General features: G+C 42.6%; 6 protein-coding genes across 6 annotated transcripts; 4 read left to right on the top strand and 2 right to left on the bottom strand.

Annotated features, from left to right (window-relative positions):
* Positions 1 to 240: 240 nt before the first annotated feature.
* Positions 241 to 5360, top strand: BCR41DRAFT_348314 (hypothetical protein). The gene is made up of 3 exons (XM_022023262.1): positions 241 to 717; positions 2557 to 2814; positions 2906 to 5360. The coding sequence occupies exons 1-3, from the start codon at positions 630 to 632 to the stop codon at positions 5344 to 5346; spliced, it is 2787 nt and encodes a 928-aa protein (XP_021884200.1). The 5' UTR covers positions 241 to 629; the 3' UTR covers positions 5347 to 5360.
* Positions 5361 to 5627: 267 nt separating this feature from the next.
* BCR41DRAFT_348313 (hypothetical protein) lies at positions 5628 to 6144 on the bottom strand (the record flags this gene model as incomplete). Its single annotated transcript, XM_022023261.1, has 1 exon — positions 5628 to 6144. A coding segment is annotated over one exon (473 nt), but the record flags the coding sequence as incomplete, so codon positions are not given.
* Positions 6145 to 6545: 401 nt separating this feature from the next.
* Positions 6546 to 7977, top strand: BCR41DRAFT_393622 (hypothetical protein; the record flags this gene model as incomplete). Its single annotated transcript, XM_022028576.1, has 5 exons — positions 6546 to 6667; positions 6768 to 6822; positions 6918 to 7076; positions 7175 to 7186; positions 7282 to 7977. 5 exons carry the CDS (start codon positions 6546 to 6548, stop codon positions 7975 to 7977), a joined length of 1044 nt encoding a protein of 347 aa, XP_021884198.1.
* Positions 7978 to 9911: 1934 nt separating this feature from the next.
* On the top strand, positions 9912 to 12431 carry BCR41DRAFT_419950 (hypothetical protein; the record flags this gene model as incomplete). Its single annotated transcript, XM_022029834.1, has 2 exons — positions 9912 to 10070; positions 10297 to 12431. Exons 1-2 carry the CDS (start codon positions 10067 to 10069, stop codon positions 12429 to 12431), a joined length of 2139 nt encoding a protein of 712 aa, XP_021884197.1. The 5' UTR covers positions 9912 to 10066.
* Positions 12432 to 13087: 656 nt separating this feature from the next.
* Positions 13088 to 15572, top strand: BCR41DRAFT_419948 (hypothetical protein; the record flags this gene model as incomplete). The annotated part of the gene is made up of 3 exons (XM_022029833.1): positions 13088 to 13124; positions 13235 to 14028; positions 14235 to 15572. The coding sequence occupies 3 exons, from the start codon at positions 13088 to 13090 to the stop codon at positions 15570 to 15572; spliced, it is 2169 nt and encodes a 722-aa protein (XP_021884196.1).
* Positions 15573 to 15680: 108 nt separating this feature from the next.
* BCR41DRAFT_419947 (hypothetical protein) lies at positions 15681 to 19124 on the bottom strand. The gene is made up of 2 exons (XM_022029832.1): positions 17816 to 19124; positions 15681 to 17710 (listed from the first exon to the last, which is right to left on the bottom strand). The coding sequence occupies exons 1-2, from the start codon at positions 19008 to 19010 to the stop codon at positions 15729 to 15731; spliced, it is 3177 nt and encodes a 1058-aa protein (XP_021884195.1). The 5' UTR covers positions 19011 to 19124; the 3' UTR covers positions 15681 to 15728.
* Positions 19125 to 19925: the final 801 nt, after the last annotated feature.

The following is a 19925-nucleotide window of genomic DNA, read 5'->3' as shown; positions in this document are numbered from 1 at the left end:
TCATGCCACAACACAAACATGCACAACAGACATGCATACACGCACTCTCTGTCTCTTACACTTTCTTTCCGTAATGACAGTTACAAAATAACTAGCTATTTCCCCTTTCCTCTCTTTTTCTCTCTCTCCTCTTTTTAATTGTTCATTCGTCTCTTATTTCCTCATTCCCTCGATTAACTCCTTTTCACATTCAATCTCTTTCATTCATTCTTTGCACAAACCTTTTCTTTTTCTTCTTTTTTCTTTTTCATACGCACATACACACAAGAGTGGTTGTTCCTCTCTCTTTCTTCTTCTCTTCCCCCTCTTTTTGTTGTTTTATCATTAATTGTTTTTGAACCTCACCTCGCCTCCTCTTCAAATGAGCCTTACTTAATCACCTCTCTCTTCTTTTTCTTTTTCTTTTTCTTTTTATTATTCTTTTCATTTGTTGTTGTTTCTCATCATTATTCACTCTCTATCGTAAACATATTCACACTCACTCTCTTTCTCTCTCTCTCTTACATTTTCTCTCACACTCACATTCACACTCACTTATACCTTTATATACTCTCTCATACACACCCGACCTTTTCATATCACCAAAGCATCAGTAACAGTTTCTCAGCTAAAACCATCTCATTCCAACCATGGCGAGTCCTCCTCCCAACAACAGCACTGTCGGCATGAGGGTTCATCATCCAAAGAATGTTAAAGCAACGACAGAGATCAAAGAAGGTATTGTCACTTGCTTGTCGGCATCCAAATAATAATAATAATAATAAAAAATCTCAATTGCTCTTTTTTTTTTTTTTTTTTTTCTTCTTCATACACGTTTTGATACACTTTTTTTTTTTTTCTCACACCTCATGGTCCTGATGATCAATTGTCAACACATGCAGCCAGAAGGAGTAATCGAATGTCGATTGTAATGGTGGTTGACACACCACATCTCTTTCTTAGACCTTTTTATTATTATTATTATTTTTATTTTGGGTTGGAATGGAGGCTGTCTATCTGTATTTGTACCTTTTGTCAAAAGAATACTTGATGAGCAAATTGTCTCTTTCTACCTTTTTCTTCCTAGTCTTTGTCCTTTGTTTTTAATTATCTCCAATGCCTCTTCGTTTACTCTCCACATTGTTTGTGTAAATGAATAACAGATACACATTTTTGTACATGTTGGCAAAGAACATTTTCTTTGATTTCATGTCACTGTGATCCACTTGCTGACATCCTAATCATCCTATTGTCCTGTTATCCTATCATCCTATCATCCTATCATCCTTTTATACCCCCTTCTCCCCTACCAAAGACGCAAAAAGCAACAACAATAACAATAGCAATAACAATAGCAACAATAACAACATCCACACACACATCATCGACAAAGAAGGTTTTCTGTAAAAAGGGGGTGCACTGAATGTTTTTCTTCCTCGAACCTCCTCCTCCCTTGCCCTTGCTCTCTGCCTCTGCCTCTGCCTTTTCTCGCTGAATTCTTATTCTGCAGCTCAGTAGTACAGAAAGAAGACAGAAATGGACCTCGGGACAGGATGGATCGCTCTCACTCTTTCACTTGTCCACTATTCTTTTTTTATACACATACACATACATATATACACACGTACACACATACACATAAATGCTCGACATTTCGCTTCCCGCGACGTCCCTGTCCCATACCTCTTTTCTCGCGTGCTTTTACTGTATCCTATTCATCCTTAATTTTTCTGAAGGCGATGTGTATCCCAGAAGGAGGAAAAGAAAAAGGAAAAAGAAAAAAAAGAAGAGTAGATGTGACCTCGGGTTATCCATCTCCTTACTGTGTGCACAGTGGTCCTCTCTCAAGACCACCCCTGCTTATCAACTCGGCCTTTTCCCTCTGTTCCAGTCCTTTCCTTTTATATGACCCATTCTATGTATTAAGTACAGTTCATTTACCATGCGAATGTTTCCATTTGGATTTTCAGACAAGTGGAGACCATGTATTACAATGTGGTTCTTTTTTGTCCCTTTCCTGGCATGGACATGTGCGCGTTAAACACTGTCCTACCTCTGTTTTTCTTCGTGCGCTCTCTCTTTCTTGCATGGAAGTATCATCAACGCCAATGTGACTAGAGCACGGCAAAGGGGCGATTACTATTTTTTTTTTTTCTTTAGACTTTTAGTGAACAAGATATATTTCACTCAGAAAACTAGTCAAAAAAGATAGTCATTAAGTTTCCAGATATGCACTCAAAAAAAAAAAAAAAAAAAAAAAAGGGGTGGGTTGGGGGAGGAAAGGGAGGTAATAAAAAAAAAACGACATAATCGAGTGGGAAAAAGGGGGCAGACAGACAAACAACAAAGAATAATGATGTCGATGATAATGACCACAACGAGCTATTGACATGACCTGGCAGGTCATTTTCACAGTCGTGATATCAAATATTGGCAATTAACATGGGCCACATTGTGTGGAGAAAGGACCGCTATAGATATATATTTTAATTATTATTGTTGTTATTATCCATTCTGAATGTTGCCTCTAACCTTTCTACTGTTTCTCGATCGTTCTTTCCAATGTTGTAATGACAGATCCTGAATTATGGAGAGACATTCAGGCCAATGTGCGTAAAATGGACGACCTCTATGATGCTACGTTCTACACCTGGCTCAGATCCGAGGACAATGTCCTTGTTACGGCCTCATACCTGCAGCGCCTCGCAGGCGAGTATAGTTTGGAGAGGATTGAACATGCGTTGTGCTGGCTCGTCAATGGCTGGCGCCTAGAATCCATCGCCATCCTGGTCAAACAGGTCACATTTGACTGGGCAATCACTAAGGGCGACCAAGGTAAATAGTCACATATTTTGTTCTTGTCCTTATTCCTTGTCCTTGTCATTTCTTTCTAACAGCTTTTCTACCCTTCTCTTTCCCTCTATAGGTGAGATCAACAGAGCAAAGCTCGTATTGGCGTTGACAGACAACTGGGCTATCCAGTACATTGCTCGCCTAGCTTGCACACTTCTGACTAGCGCAACAGCCTCGTCACCTCCACCTCCCGTGCTCAAATCCTCATCCACACATTCACGCATGTCCTCCATGCCTGGTGCATCTATGGGACCGTCCACTCTGGGCATGACAACAACCGTGCTAGGCGCAGATGGACACTCACTGACGAGCACATCCCGGCCATCCACTCCTCCACTCTCTCTACGGGCTGCTGCATCTTCATCACCTTCCTCTCCTTCATCGTCCGTGGTAACTTCACCTGTCTTCTCCACCTTCACTCCTCAGCCAACTCATGGCCGACGCATGGCTGTATCCCGAAGATTGGGCTCTCCTATATACGCACCCGCATCCACAGCTGACGATGCGGCACATCAGCTAGGGCGGCCAACGTTGGCAGTAGGTCCAGTATCACCAGCTTTAATCCTTGGATCTCGTCGCAGTGGACACTTTCGTCAAACATCATCCACTCTTCCCGTGCAGCAACGACAACAACAGCAGGATCATACCCAACAAGGGATTTCTATGTCTCCTATGCAAACGTCCTCATCATCCACTTCAATGATGCCTGCGATGCCAATATACCCTTCTCATCAACAGACGAGCTATCACTCTCACCATTGCACTTTGTCACACCATCAACACCCAGCACATCAACAACAGCCATTGCACTATCCCCTCTCCCGAGGCATTCATCAGGCTTCAAGGAACCATAGCTCACACTCACACATTCGACAGCAATCACAACCAGGAACTATTTCTGCCTCAAAACAGCACTGGCTACAACAACAGTCTCCCTACTCGAGCAACCCCGTCTTTTACATGAATAAGTCTCTTTTCATGGAAGAGCTGTCTAGAAAATGGAGCTTCTGTCGTCTTTCAGAATTTTTCCAATGCATGGATCCAGCATCGGGTATCAGTCATCGGTTCAAATGCAAACTCCTAAAGGAGAGTGCCCTCAAGGAAGAATCTAATCAGACGCAATCGTCAGGATCATCTACTAAGGTTGTTATTACAGCTACCACTACAACACCGGCTCAACATCATCATTATCAACAACAGCAACAACAACAACAACAACAACAACAGCGACAACAGCGACAACAACAGCGACAACAGCGACAACAACAGCAACAACAGCAACAACAACAGGAAAAGCAGCAGCAACAGGAATGTCATCAGTTGACGGGACATAGAGATAGTAACTGGGCTAATACTGCTCAAACAATTGAGGATGCATCGATGTCGCCCATGGCTCAAACACCATCAACAACAGATGGCTCAAGTGATGTGATTATGGCTGAAAGTGATGAGCACGGTTATGATACTTCATCAACCACTTCATCATCCTCTTCCCCTTCTCCTTCCACATCCTTAACATCACCATCATCAACACAATCAACTCCAGCTTCGACATGGGGTGCTTTCCAGTCGCCACACTTGCTGCAAAGCGAACGGAATAGTTGTGAGCAGACATCTCTACATCCTTTTGATAGCGGTGTAGACTCTACAACCGCAACTTCATCATCTAATGTTTGCAAGAATGTATGTGTGCCGGTTCCTATCAACGTAACCCCATTGCAAAATGAACAGCCTCAGTTTCATTCTCTTCAGACCACTTTCTCTCATGGGGACTACAATGATGACATGAATTCTGGATTGAATCGTGGATGCAAGAATACGGATGGGGGTCATCAACACTGTCGCGCCCAGACAGTTGAGGCTATCATGTCTGGCAGTCGAGTGATGACAGGGTCGCTCATGTCAGCATCATCCTCATCATGCTCCTCCTCGTCTTCTGCTTCGTCCCACACCTCTACGTCCGCAGCATCTGCTTCACTCTCGACATTGACTCTAACAGAGTCCGGGATGGAACAAACGAATGCCATTAGACCTATGTCGCAGCCACGATCACATCAACATCAGCATCATCACCAATCGTCATTTTCGTCAAATTATCCGACAGCAGGGCTCTATCGTCATGCAACGACGATCGCTGGAGGACCTGTATCGTCTTCGTCCTCGACTCCAGTAGCGGCATCATCATCAACCAGTGTTATGAGTATCCATACAAACGCGAACACGAATACAAATGTAACGACTAGCTCGCGTCTTACTCATGATTCAACATCTGCTAAACGTAAGAATTCTCTTGGAGTCGGTCTGGTACCACCTTCACACTGTTCTTCATTCTCATCAACCTCTTCAGCTTCAGCAACAGGACATTCATCTTCGAATGATTCATCTTTGTCTTCATCATCTGCTATCTTCCCAGGTGCGCGCCGTACAAGCACCAGTACTAGCACGACGAATGAGGATTTGAAGCGACTTCGATGCAGCCGACAGAACAGTACTTCATCAACGACTGGTATCTAAAAAAAATACGCGATGTTTTTTTTTTTATTTTATTTTTTTTATTTTTTTTTTTATTTTTATCATTATCACAAGGGCATTCTAAAGCACTTTTTTTTTTTTTTTTTTTTTTTTTTTAATGCATCAGCATCTCCCATGTAACAATTCTATTTATCATAATTTTAATGTATCTTTTTTTTTATTTATTTTTTATTATTTTTATTTTTGTTTGTGAATAATAATAATAAAAAAATCATTTATAATAGCAAGGAAAAAAAAAAAAAAAAAAAAAAAAAAAAAAAGTAGTTTATGTTATTAAGAGGCTTTCAAGGGTTTTAGGGATTCACTATCATGAATCATTCTCAGATTCAGAATGGTCATGCTGTTGTTGAAACCGATCCCAGGATACAGTTTCCAACCTGCGGATGAGTTCTTGACCAAAAAATTGTTCGAATCCAGGACTGAGAGCCATGAGTAAGGCCTCAATAGTTTCATATATTTTCCCAGATAATGCTTCTTGTTGTCGTTCAGAGAAGGATGTTATTGAAGATGAGGCTGAGGCTGAGGTTGAAGTTGAAGTTGGGGTGGAGGTTAGAGCAGAATGAATAGCACTATCCGTGGTATCAGTGGAGAGAGATAAAAGTTGAAAGCCTTGACTGTCCATGAGCACTTGAGCGGTCCATTGCTCTAGAGTCATGATGGTGAATTCAACTGAGAGTGTATTGGAGTCATCATCAAGAGTGTCCTTGATCCTAAGAGGAAATGTAGCTGCATCAAGACCTTGAGCATAATGGGTTAAGTCTGGGATCATGTGTGCCATTGAGGGAATAAAATAAAAAAAGTTTGCACGTCGCGTTTGTTGTCGCGTAATGGGGTATGGGAATATCCAATGGATATGATTGGTCAATTGTAAGATATCGTTGGATTTGGCTGGAATTATGGATTTTATACAAATCGCTACCATACGCTAGTTTAGATTATCAATCAGTATTTGGAACAGTAAGTAAAGTTGGAATGTACTGTACATGAAGCGACTGAAGTAGCATTGCCACACGGTTATTATCTGAGAATGTCCTGAGGAGAAAAACTCCATATTCTTTGAAAACTAGAATCTGGTTACTCTTAGCTTTGTGATTTTGATATAAAAGCACCTACACCTTTCAGTCTACGATCCAGACAACAAATACAACAAAAAATACAACACAAAATACAATTCTTCAACAATGAAGGTCTCTACTCAAATCCTAGCTACAAGTGCTATTGCCTTTACTGCCACCGCACTGGCAATGCCGTCGATGTCCAAGAGGGTTATTGATGGAACCAAAGTTCTCGGTTGTTTAGCGAGGTAAATATCTTCCATTTTATAGTTTGGCTTGTAGTTAATATTATTGTCTTGAAGCCAAATTTAACATGATTATATGTTTGTACTTTTGTACTGTCTATAGTACCTTTATGAAGGGTGACGAGGCTTGGAGCCCAGAATGTGCTGCAGCTGCAGCGGTAAGCTGCTTTCTCTTTCGCTCCTCTCTTATTTGTACTTCTTTTTAAGGCAGAGAGTCTTTTATTTAATGCTATTTTCTTTAAACATCTTGTAGACTGATATCGGCCTTGCCCAAGAGGTTAGCCTTGGCGAATTCGATATTGATTTTGCAAGCTCTGACCCAATGAGTATGCCAATTTCCCTACCAAATTTGCAGGTGAGATTGGCCTCGCTCCCTGGAACCAGTTGGCCAATTGTCAGCCTTGCTAATCATGTAAGTTAAAGGCCTGTTTTCATTACGAAATCTCTGCAATGGCCAATAGAAGAAAAGTAAACAGCCATTAATACTATTTCCCCTCCTTTGCTCCTTAGCATAATATTATTGTAAGTATATCTCGTATATATCAGCACCATCTGCGATTGAATAACGAGACAAGGTTTTGATAATTTTCCTCCTTCTTCCCCTCTTCCAACAAAAGGACAATGGTGTTGCAATCGCAGAGTTTGATTTTCCAATGGCCCCTGCCGAGGTTAAAGACAGCATTGTCAAAAATCCGATCGAGAGAAATGTAGTAAATATTTTACCAGGACTTGAAGATGCATTCTCCAACTACCTCGCGAATATCATTACCAAGCCCTCATATACATTCTCCATCGGAGGGAATGTTGATGCTTCGCTCAAGGTTCCATCCCTTTCAGGCAACAGTAAGTCCAGTGATGCGGATTCCTCGAAGACACTAACTGCCACCAACATTGGTATCTCGGCCCCCGTCACTGTACGAGGTTTGGATAACCTCCAAAAGATTGAGTATGTGGAGCTAGTGAGTCTTACCAAGGATGCCGATTCGGGTGTTACCACAGTGGCACAAAAGTTGAATATTCATAACCCTTCGGAGCTTAGCATGAATATTGGAGACATTGCGCTCAACATACTCAACGCTAATGGAGACTTGATGGGAGTTATTAATATACCGAGCCTATACTTGGCCATTGGTGACAACGCTGTGACAGCTACCGCAACGTTCACTGATCCCGATACCTACAATACCCTAACGACCAAGAGCAATACTTTTACACTTGCAGGTTTTGATGGCTCCGTGAAGAATCCTATCCTAGCCAAAGCACTGTGTTCATTTGTGTCCCACATTGCGTTCCCCAAGCTTGAAGCTGAATAAATCAGCGAAGTTACAGTGAGATAGCAGAATAACAAGTAGTAGGACTTTGTAGTGGCAGAGCAGCACAGATGAGTGCAATAAAGAGTTAATCACGTATTCATCCTTACAGAAGAGACATCGATCTGTTTTGCCATATCAATGGTCAATATGAACAATTTAGCGAATGCCCAGTATCAAGTCGGTCTAAAGCACCTGATTTTACTAGGCATACTCTTCTCTTTTGTTTTGAATGAGCAGAGTTGAGCTTTAGGCTGGTTCAAATAGGCTGACGAGCCTTGTTTGGATCGCCTCGAAGATCCATTCCAATAGACTTATGCGCAAACATACCAACTTCCACTGCCACCTCCTTGTTCACCCTTCAGATTTTTTTTTTTTTTTTCCATAGCCATCATTTTGGGATACTGAAATACCAGGGTGGCTTTCATATCCTTCCAACCAGGCCAGTGAAAGATTATCTCCAAAGCATAGCGCAATTAAAAAGTAAAATGTGGTCTCGATCCGCTCAAACGGTAAGTGCCAATTGATTGACCAAGATATTGATATAGGGATGGAGATGGAGATGGAGATGTCTCTCACACTACACTATAAACAGGGTACAAAGTTTGTACACAGCTTAATGACTTGATAAAATCTAGATCAATGAATGGCTGATAGTCATATCATACATGATGAAAGCAGATCGCGTAAGGATGTCAATGAGGAGTGTCATTCTTGAAGAATCATTTTGAGGTGATCCTTGCTGCTTTATTCCTCAATCCTAAACCACCATTGGCAAATTTTACCCATACACTCAAACTGCACACTGCTGAGCTTTTTTTTTTTTTTTTTTTTTTTTCTCAAACACCTGCAGCAAAACATCTGGGCGTTCACACGCCATCAGGCCAGTGATACGTCAACAGACTGAGCCAGTGGCTCCAAAAGCAAGGCCAACTCGAAGATGTATTCGCCTTCCTTTAGCACCATTGGCTGTTAATGTCAGGACTTGACCCACTGGACCCATATACCAGAAGAATCCATCCAGAATAAGAGTGCCCGATTCTTTATCTTCAGAGTCGGAGCCACATATGCGTGCCTTTAGTACTTCATATGGAGATCTAGTGAGGCGAGGACCTACTGAAAGAGACCTGCCAGACTAGTGAAGCAAGCTCTTCGTGAGGGGTACAGAATGGAAAGCATCCCAGAGCAGATGGCATAGAATCTGTTGGTGTATTTACATCTGCTCCTTTTAATAAGAGGAGTAGATTTTGAAAAGAGAGGATCATATGGTAGAATACAAGGCTAGTACTCTTGAATGAACATATATAGGTGTATATAGATGGATTGATGGCCTAGACAAGACCTTCAAGAGTAGGAAAAGATCAATAATATTCTTTTAGTGAGTATACAAAACTTAGAACCTGGGCCAAGGGGAAGGCAAAAGCTGAGGATTGGTGAATGGTGCTTTCTCGCAAAACTTGATTTCTATGACTTGAATATAATCAACATAAATGTTGTCTATAAATGGGAGGGAAGAGAAAGGAATCGATCCTGAACTGATAACCATGAAGGTGATATTAATGCACAGAAAGTAGTGGACCGGCTACAGGTGCTTATAGCTTTAAAATGTATTTAATCTGAAGCTTTCCTAAACATGTCACGCTACTTTTTATAATGATAGAGAGAACCTCGATATCCAATATCTAATATCCAATATCTTTCATTCGGGGTTTCGCGCTTAAGGAACGCGCATTGTAGATACAGATCCTTTCTTCAATATTACGCTAGTTTTTTAAACCACGTTTGGGCGTACTTTGTGCTACACAATGTGGCACGAGAAACCTTCAATTGCTTTCATCTTACTAGCTACGACATCAATGTAAAGTCTTGAGTTCTGTGCATCACCAGTTCTTTCCATGGAGCATGCCCTTGAACCCACTGCAGGCTGACTTCCTTAGGTTTGGTCAGAGCATAGACTCCTTCAACTCACAGGACGTCAAAACCCGCCGCACAGCACCGCTAGAGAAGCCATCACCGTTCCAAAGATCATCCGAAAACTGAGAATAAAAGGGATTCACAAGTCACTACATGTTGGCTTTTTCCTTCGCCAGGAATGAGTATGGAGTTTTTTTTTTTTTTTTTTTTTTTTTTTCCTGTCATGGAGTGATGATGAGTTGGGATGTAAGGATGTATTATCAGATCACACGGGCCTCTCAGTGCATCGCCACTGGGCACAGACGCCTTGAAGAGCAATTGTTTTCTCACTTTGACATTTCCTCATCAAATTTGTTTCTTCATCAACAACTCCTTCTCATCGACATAACCTTTTCTTTTTGCACCTAGCCAATAACATTTGCATTACGATGTTCACGCGACGCGCTGCTAAGCCCAAGGAGCCCATAACAAACAAGTACACGATTGCTGCGCTTCCTCCAGAAATTATTGAATATATCCTGCTCCATGTTGGAAAAGCTACTCTTAGTCTAACCGTCCCTTTGGTGTGCCGCCAATGGCATGCTATTGCTATACCGCTCCTCAGGAGATCCGTCAGGATTACGGTCATCCAACTTGATCATGATCTGACGAGGCAGGACAAAAGCAAAAAATCAAAACATACGACTGACCTAACCAAGTGTTCATTAGCATTAAAATCAAGGTTGATACATTTTCTAGAATCGACTCATTCACTCATATATGAAGCAGGGCTATATCCCAATTCAGACGTAAGGCAACTATCGGATGAAAAGGAGAAGATAGTTTGGTCGGTTCTCGAAAGTGCTTTGTCATCCCTATCAAACACCACTCCTGAAAACATCCGGATTCGACAATTGGTCCTTAGTGTTGAGTTTGATTCCAGTATCTGGAGTCGATTCCAACCATTGTTGACGTTCGTTGGCCATGGGCTCACCAGTATACGCCTGGATCAAATCCCGGACGGCACCATCTTACCCATCGATACAATTATAGAACTTTGTCCTCATCTCAGGAACCTTCATGTTGCGTCTCGTGCGCTTTCGACCAGTAACAAGATATCCAGGCTAGGGGAAACCAGCACTAACTGTAATAAACAATGGGAGTTACGGTCTATCAGCTTCGACCACCTAGCTTTGCCACAGACTGCGCTTGAAGCGCTAGTACAAAAGTGTCATAATCTGACAGAGCTTCGGATCATCCGCTGCCAACCTTTGTTCCCCAAAAGGATACACTATGATTGTCCAGGGAATTTTCTATTCATCAGGGAAAGAAGAGAACAATTCTTCACCAGTTTGGCATTATATTGTCCAAAGCTCACAAGCCTTCATGTCTCAGTGGCTGCAGAAGAAATATATGACAGGTTCGAGGAGGTAGTACCAATATCTCAGTTCCCTTCGATTGAGCATTGGGGAGTAGTCACATTGAGTATGTTCAGGACACCATCGTTATCTGCTAGTACGCTTTTAGACAGACACAGAGTAGAGAATCGACTGACAAGCCTCGAAATCGTACTATCAATGTCCAACGGCTTGCTTATCACTGGTTTAAATACTGGCGAATGGATACATCAGCTACTATGTGAGAGTCCATTGCTGGAACACTTAAGGGCACCGGACGTTAATATCCCTTTACACCTGCTCTATGTAACCAAGGCTTTATGTGTGAAACCATGTCGCAGTTCAGACTATGGTGATGGCACCTTTATACCCCCGGTCCCTCGACAAATATGGGCCTGCCGAAGACTTAAGACATTGCATATTAAAGTCAAAGAGTCATTTAACTATGGTACTAAGGACCTAGAAGAGCAGGTTCGTGTACTCTATGGATATATTAGCCGCGTTTGCCCAGACCTGGAAGATTTATCCATCAGGAGGAGCCACATGCTGTCTCAATATCGCTATCATGTCAACATGTGTTTGTTGTCACGTCTTAAGCATCTACGGATTTTACAAGTCATGGACTTTGATTATGTGCGCGAGCAAGACTTTGACTGGATCAAGCAGCACTACTATTATGATACGAGGGAACAGACGAAGTTGAAGCTGGAGCAAGGATTGCAAGAAACCAAAATGCCTCTCCTTGTGCAGTCTCTGCTTAAGCAATGGGGAACACTGTCTATACTCAACACCTCATTCAATGTTGCTGAGAGTGCTAGCTTGGCGGAACAGAGCTTGGGGGTCCCAATTGACAATAATGACGACACTAGCGTTGCAGATAATAAGCATGAACGAGAGGAGCATAGAGAGATGATTGATGGTGTAGATATGACTCACCTTGGCCGGCTGCAAGATGTCATTAATTACTTCAGAGATCGACGCCGAGCTCGAGACATAAGCCTGTGGCCAGAACTGGAGATCCTATGTGTTCGACTCGATATCGATTATCGTGAACAGAGGAGCGATTTTGATAGTTCCATCAAACAATTCAAGCACATCATGAAGAAGCTTCGGCCAGAGATCGACATTGTCATCATTACAAAGAAAAAGGGAGACGCTATTCTATAAACTCGATAAAAGATACATATGAAAATAATGACGATGGATACGAATGATAGAATGATATGGGATATAAGGACCCTCAAGTTACTCTGAATGCGGCCCCTTGTGGATGGTATGTTAATGAGAGACAGCCCCACTGAGAGGAGCTTATTGGCACAGTGAGCGAAAATTACACCCATACTTGGACATTCTGGACATCCCCATCTTTGGCACATGATTCTTCTTTGAAGAATTCGTTGTACCTGCCTCAATGTTTGTCCTAGTCATTCACTAATCTCAAACAGTCCCTTTCAACCTGTCCCTATCGCTCAAACCACCACCCTACAATAGCCGAGGCTCCTCCAGAGGCCTCTGAGCGTACTCTAGCATTCAAAGAGTCAGTTGTGGTCTGATTTGCCGTCCCGCCAATAGTATAGTATCCCTCAACGACTTTTCAAGAAATTAGCAATGGAGATGCGATATGTTGGCTTCCTTCATAAGTTTTGGCTCGGGATCCGAGTCACTCCTGTAACAATAAATGCAAGGTCGCACAAGACCAGTGCATCGCCATTCAATTGAGAGCTTTTTTGTTTGTAGCTCTGAAAGAACGAGGATAACACATTCTGAATGAATGCAATTCCCATTCTACTCTTTATTCATTTGACATTTCACTCTCCTTCTCAATGCCATCATTGCTTGACCACATGTTCCCACGACGAAGTGAAAAGGCTGGGGAACAAACAAACAGTGTTATTCTTCCTCCTTTCCTTCACTTCCTCCGTCGCAAAAGCTACCTCCCGAGACAGTAGAGCTCATTCTATCATATCTAGGACAAGGCACCATTCAATACTCTGCTTCATTAGTGTGTCGTCAATGGCATCGAGTTGCCCAGCCCTTTATCAAAAGAACTATTCGCATTTCAATTGTACTTCTCAATCAAAAATTACTATCCAAGGAACAGAAACAAAATGCATTTTGGAAAAGCCATCATCATGACCAACAGCAAAAACTACAGCAATCTTTATCTCAAGGGTTACAGCTAATTCCCCATACCCTCATCTACGAAGCAGGGCTATTTCCCAGATCTGATGAAAAGGAACTTCCTCCTGAATACGAAAAAAAAGCATGGTCCATCCTTTCTAATGCTTTAATACCTCTTGTGTACAGTAGCAACAACCCCATCAATGGTCTCGACGGCAACTTCAATGGTTTTAGAATCCGACAGCTCATCCTCAATGTTGAACATAATGCCGCTGTCTGGTCTCGTCTGATGCCACTCCTAGAAATGCTTGGCCCCAATGGACTTGTAAGCCTGCAGTTAGAAAATATTTGCTTTGCCTCTACCATCCCTGTCGAAAGGATTATGGAGTATTGCACTTACCTTCAGAATATACGTGTCGCGTCAAGTGCACCCCCAACCAAGGATTTGGTATCTCGGTTGAAAGAGCCATATGAAAGCGACACAGTCCCGTATACCTTTGCGTCGTTAAAATCTTTCAATCCATTACACATTTTCTCATCTTTAACCACAACGGCTACAATTAATACCAATACTAACACCGACATGACCGAAAGTATTGAGACCATCCCTCCTTCAGCTAAGCGTTGGCATCTGCAATCTGTTGTATTTGACAACCTCTCTCTAAGTCTGACAGCACTCGAATGTCTCCTTCAAGCCTGCCCTGACTTGATCGAACTTAAACTCATTCGTTTTCGACCCTCTTCCTCCTGTTGGCTGGATCGAAATCCTATAAAAGACTTCCTATTCAACAAAGTGTTGCGAGAACGTTCTTTCGGCGCGTCGCATCGTCCTACTGTCCCAACCTCAAGAGCCTTCATGTCTTTGAAGCACCCAACTCAAGATATGACGAGCGTGATGATGCTGAAGAGGTTGCGCCCATCTCACTATTCCCTCAAGTAGAGCATTGGGGTATCTCAACGCTGGGGATGCTTTGGGCACGTCAAGCTCCTGCTCACGTTCTTTTAGCTAGACATAGGATTGAGAATCGATTGACATCAGTCGAAATTTCATTATCTTACAGTCATGGTTATTCTGTGAATGAGGGGAACGTTGGAGCTCTAGTTCACCAGTTCTTATGCCAAAGTCCACAATTACTACATTTTAAGGCTTCAGACGTTTGGATTCCCTTGGAATTGCTCTTCGTCACTAAAGCTCTGTCTATGAAGATAAACCATGGTCACCCTCGTAGGTATAACTATCAAAACAATAGAGGAAATCATAATAATGAAAATATCTGGGCCTGTCGAGAGCTCAGGACTCTTCATTTCCGGACCGAGGAATCATATGATGCTGGGATAAGGGATTATTTTGATGAACAGGCGCGAGTAGTTTTTGGATATATCAGCCGTGTGTGTCCTCGTCTTGAAGATCTATCGTTTTACTCGAAAAATATGATCTATCGACCGCCTGTCAGTCTGTGTTTATTATCGCGGCTACAGTATTTGAGAACATTGCAGTTGATGTGTATTCATCAATTGGATGAAGAGGACATCGATTGGATAAAGCATTATTATTATTATAAGACTCAGTCAAGTGGGGAGGGAGCAGAGGAAGGCCGAGCCGTGTCTATTGACCCGGATTTTCAGGAATTTGAGCAACACCAGCGGCAGCAACAAGAGAGCAAAACTTTGCCTATATCTACTAGTAAGGTATCACTCGATAGCGGAAACAACGCCAACAGTAGTGGTGAGAGTAGTAGCAACAAAAGTGGTAGTACCAATGGGGTTTGTATTGCAGAACAAATGTTCATCAAAACATTGTCGCTTGGTGTCGCTCAGGTTAATTCAAGTCAGGATCATGATGTGATCCATAAGGAGCCCAAGATGGGTGCTGAGGCTGAGATCGAGATGATTGGTGGTGTAGATATGACCCATCTTGGCCAAGTACAAGACCTAATCAACTATTTCAATGATCGGCGTTGCAACAGAGATGAATGTCTATGGTCTTATTTGGAAACGCTTTCTATACGATTCACGGCGCCTTCACATCATCGTAATAAGGATAAGCAAAGACGGAGCGGCAATGATACTAATGTTGATGATAATAACACGCCATCTCAACGTGGGCGCCAACTACGTGATGTCATCAAGAAGTTTCGACCCGAATTAAGCGTCTCCTGTAATCCAGTGCTTGGTTATGTACTTTGATAGTGTTAGTATTTATCAGTAATGTTTCCCTTTAATTGTAACTAAAAATAACTATATTTGGTTCGTTTACTTTTTTAATTTATTATTTTTTATTGTTTATTTTTTATCGTTTATTTTATTTTATTTTTTATAATACTATTAGTAACATTACATAAGCTATGCAGCTTTAGAAGACAAGGAGGCAGACGGGGCTACCACAGATGATGAAGTGGATTCGTCCGGTGCCGGCCCTTGTGCTGTGCTAACTTTTGAGTCAAAAGCCTGTCCTGAGGATGATGATGACGATGATGATGATGTAGATGTTGCTATTGCTGTCATTGTTGCTGCTGAATCACTGGAGTTTGTCATTCCCTCTTCACTATTGTCAACCTTGACGCCTGCTGTTGTTGTTGCTGAAGGCCCAGCAGGCAGTGGCCATGCTCTCTGGCCTCTCTTCAATTTCTTGACTTCGGGTTTCTTTAATGCATCCTCACCCACTCGCTCTCGGATTAGATCACCAAAGATGTCTAGCGGCAAATCAAAGTCCATTCGTTCCAAAATTGGCACCTTTTCTCCAAAAGCCAATGCCACTCGAGAACTCTTTCGACCACCCGAAGCAACAATAGCCCCAGGTTTAAGGAACGTTGTAATTGGTTTAGGTGGTCTAGGTGGCTCCTCCGCTTGCGTCATGACAATATTAGAGCCCGCTATCTTTTGTGGAAGGGATGTCTTTGGTGGAGCTGCTACTGTACTAGGGGTTGTGGCTGAAGCTTTGTCTTTAGCAAGAGAAAATGAGGTTGTAGTATCCTTGTGAACTTCCGCAGATACTGTAGAGGATGAATCAACTTCCGCCTTGGTCTTCTTACGACTGTGTCCTTCACTAGGTCCAGGTCCAGCGGCAGATAGTGCTAAATGTGACTTGGCTTTCTTTCTAGTGTCCACCTTTGCAGCGCCAGCAACCTCTTTTAGGCCTGGGCTCGAACTTGATTCTAGACTGTTGGCGGAGGTCTTTTCATCTAACGAGATAGTACCTGCCATCATGGCCGACAGGCGGTTCTTGGTACGGCTAAAGGGCGAATACCCTGGTGCTATTGTTGCGCTCGAATTCTCCCCTAATCCAAGTTGCTCATATCTTCTCAAATTTTCCTCTGCTTCACGTAACAATCGTCGATGATAAGCATCCTGCATTATTTTCGCTGTAGCTAATGATATTGGGGCTGCCGCTGCTGCTGCTGTTGCTCCAACAGTCTGCTGTGAAGATGAAGCTGAAATTGAAGGTGAAGCTGAAGATTCATCCATATTTGGGTTCGAAGAATCTTTGTAGTGATGTGGATGCTGATATTCTTGTTCAGTTGTTGTCTTTTGTAGTGAGCGGAATGCGCTGATTGGCATCAGACGGTTGATATCAATATGTCTCAACTTTTCAACCACCAGTTGTTGCTGATACATGGCGTGACGCAACTTTTCCTTTTCTCTGTTCTTGAGCTTCTTTTCTGCCATCTCTTGCTTCCTGTGGCGTTTTTCATACACCTCATCCGTCAATACCTCTTCCTGTGAAGCGTTCGAACCGAAGACCCCCTCGATCTTTCCGATCGTCGTATTAACGGTTGTCGCTTTCTTGCCATGTCCTGATGAGTGTGAGGAAGATGATGGAGAAGATGGAGCTGCGGTCTGGACGCTAATCTGCTGATTATTTAGAATCTCTTTATGCTTCTGGCGCGTCGATACTGGCCTCGACGATGGGACGATGACGCCAGTTGCGGCTGAAGCGTTTGCACTCGTTAGTGCTTCGGCTGCAGCCTCTGCCTCAGCCTTCGCCAGCGCTTTTGTCAATAGCTGCATTTTTCGCTTCTTTTCCTCTTGAAGGAATTGATTGATAGTGCATGGTCGAAAGATAGGAACTTCAATATGACTGAGCGTAGAAGGAGAAGGAGGGAGAGTGGGCACTAGGGGGGTTGTGTCTGGTGTTAATAGTGAGGATGATGATAATGATAAAACCTGTGATGTGGATGTGCTCAAGTGGCTGTTGTTATTGAGTTCCTCAAAGCCTGAGCTGTAAGCTGCTTTAGGAACTCTTTTGGGATCCAGGACCGTTCGTTGCAGCACCTCTTTGTTTGCAAGGTATAAAATATATTCTCCTGCAGGAGCAATGGGTGGCTCTATTGTAGCATGCATGTGGAAGGCGGAGGGTATGAGATAATATTCTGCAGTTATACTGGATTACGTGTACGTTTATAAATATTGTACGTAGCCCATAGAATTACCTAGGAGAGAGGGTTCAATTGAGAGCCCGGCAGTCTTGTCGCGTCCACGCGTAGGAAGTACACGCTTCTGCAGGCCTGGTGTCTCTGAGGCTTCGGTGCTTGCTAATGAAGGAAGCGAGGCAACTATATCTACTACTGGGGGAGTAACCTTGGATCTGTTCGCTTTAATTGCTACTTTAGATTCGCTTTGGCCAGATGACAATGGCACTTCTACAACCGAAGTAGTTGCACTGATCCTTCGCTCGGCGCTAGAGCCATCTTTGGCAGAGGTCTTGCTCTGGCTTCTCTTATTTGGTTGAGTAGCTGTGGCCTTTGTTGTAATGGCTCCATTACCTCTTTTGCGAGAGCCGCTAGATGGTTTTGTAACGATAGGAGAAATAGATTCTGTTGTCTCTTCTGACATGTGGTCTTTTTGAGGCTGGGCTTCATCCACGTCCATAAGATGCATGCTGTTGTCTGTAACATCAACTTTATGGGGCTTGGCAGAGGAAGAAGAGTGACGCATCGTGGAACTGGTTGTTTTTCGTGGGGTAGCCAGGACGCGCTTCTTCCTCATGTTACCGGATGTTTCAACTATGTAATTGCCGTCCTCCTCCTCCTCAGTCCGATGTTCATCAATCGAAGCTCTCTTATTCTTTTCAGTCGATGTTGATGATGTGGAGGATGGGGTCTTTGCTGTGGAAACATGGCTAAGGTTATCGGGTGCAATAGTTGTAGAGGAAGAGGGCACGCGTCGTTCACTACTAGCAGTAACCTTCCGTTTTTTGCCGTAATTATTTTGATCGTTATTGTTAAGAGTGCTAGTAGAATGTGATGTTGATGTAGGTGTAACGGAGATGGATTTAGTGTGATGATCAGCTTTGCGATCAGTCTTCATCGTCTTGTTTATGCTATCGCTGCTGCTGTTATTGTTATTGCTATTGGTGTTGCTGATAGTAGTAAAAGTGGTATCAGCAGTATTTTGCTGAAAGCTGTTGTTGCTGTGAGCGCTGTTAGCAATTGTGATCACACCTTTGACTGGAATGGCAGGAGGTGTGGCGATGCTGTGCGGATTCGAAGAGATTAAATCAGGTAGCACTAGACACTGCTGTTGTTGTTGTGGCGTGTGCAATGCTTGTGCTGCTGCCGAGCGGATGAATGAATGTAATTCTTGGTCGGATGAGGAGTGCAAGACATGCGCGGTAGGCACTGGCATCCTCTATGATGTTATGAAGACAGTAATTATTAATACTATTATTATTATTCTGGATGGAAAGGAAGGTGGAAGCGAGAATTAAGAATCAATCTCACACATTCACATAAAGACGCGTCAAGAAAGGAAATGTTGCTTTTCTTTTTCTCTATCTCTTTCTCTCTATCTCATACACTGTCAGCTTATGGGCGATCCAATTTTGTTTGTTTTTTTTTTTAACAAAAGTAAGGAACAACAAGCAAGACACCCAATAATTTCTGCTCTTCGGAGACCCTTGTATATAAATTGATTGTGAGTGTCAATTTAATGAGTCGCGCAAACACTTTTCTAGGGATTATCCCTACATCAATCTTGGCAAGAATTAAGCCGGTCCATACATATTTCATTTAGAATGGGACCATTACCCTATTTAAGCAACCGTTCGAGAGTGGAGGTTACTGTGACATAAAAAAAAGCTTTCATTCATAGAAGGAGAGTGTAAAAAAAAATAAAAGGAACCAAATAATATCCCTAATTATTTACTATGAACTCTTACAAAAAGACCCAAGGCTATGATGTTCCTTCTTATCCTTGAAACCATTAAGGCTCACCTTAGTGAAAAGTATTTCCGTTGGACAATTAGTGATTTTAAGAAAGGGAAAAGAACGGAAGAAAAGAAAAGGAAAGGAAAGGAAGGAAAGGATTCAATTTATAACGAAAACCTATATCAATCGTGCTTTGCATCAATTTGTTCCTTCTCTGCCTGTTACGTTGGGGCTCCCAAGGAGTCCTACTCACTCCAAGTGACATTGGGGTTTTTTATTGGGAATAGTGCTAAAGAAATCTGCAGCTTAACCTAAATTACAACCGTGCAAGTAGGCCCGACTTTGTTGACGCTCTACAAAAAAAAGGTCCGGTGTTCAGGAGGCGCGTGAAGGA

This window comes from Lobosporangium transversale, assembly GCF_002105155.1.
Source record: "Lobosporangium transversale strain NRRL 3116 chromosome Unknown BCR41scaffold_7, whole genome shotgun sequence".
Taxonomy (NCBI): Eukaryota; Fungi; Mortierellomycota; class Mortierellomycetes; order Mortierellales; family Mortierellaceae; genus Lobosporangium; species Lobosporangium transversale.
This window is presented reverse-complemented; position numbering and strand designations above follow the sequence as displayed.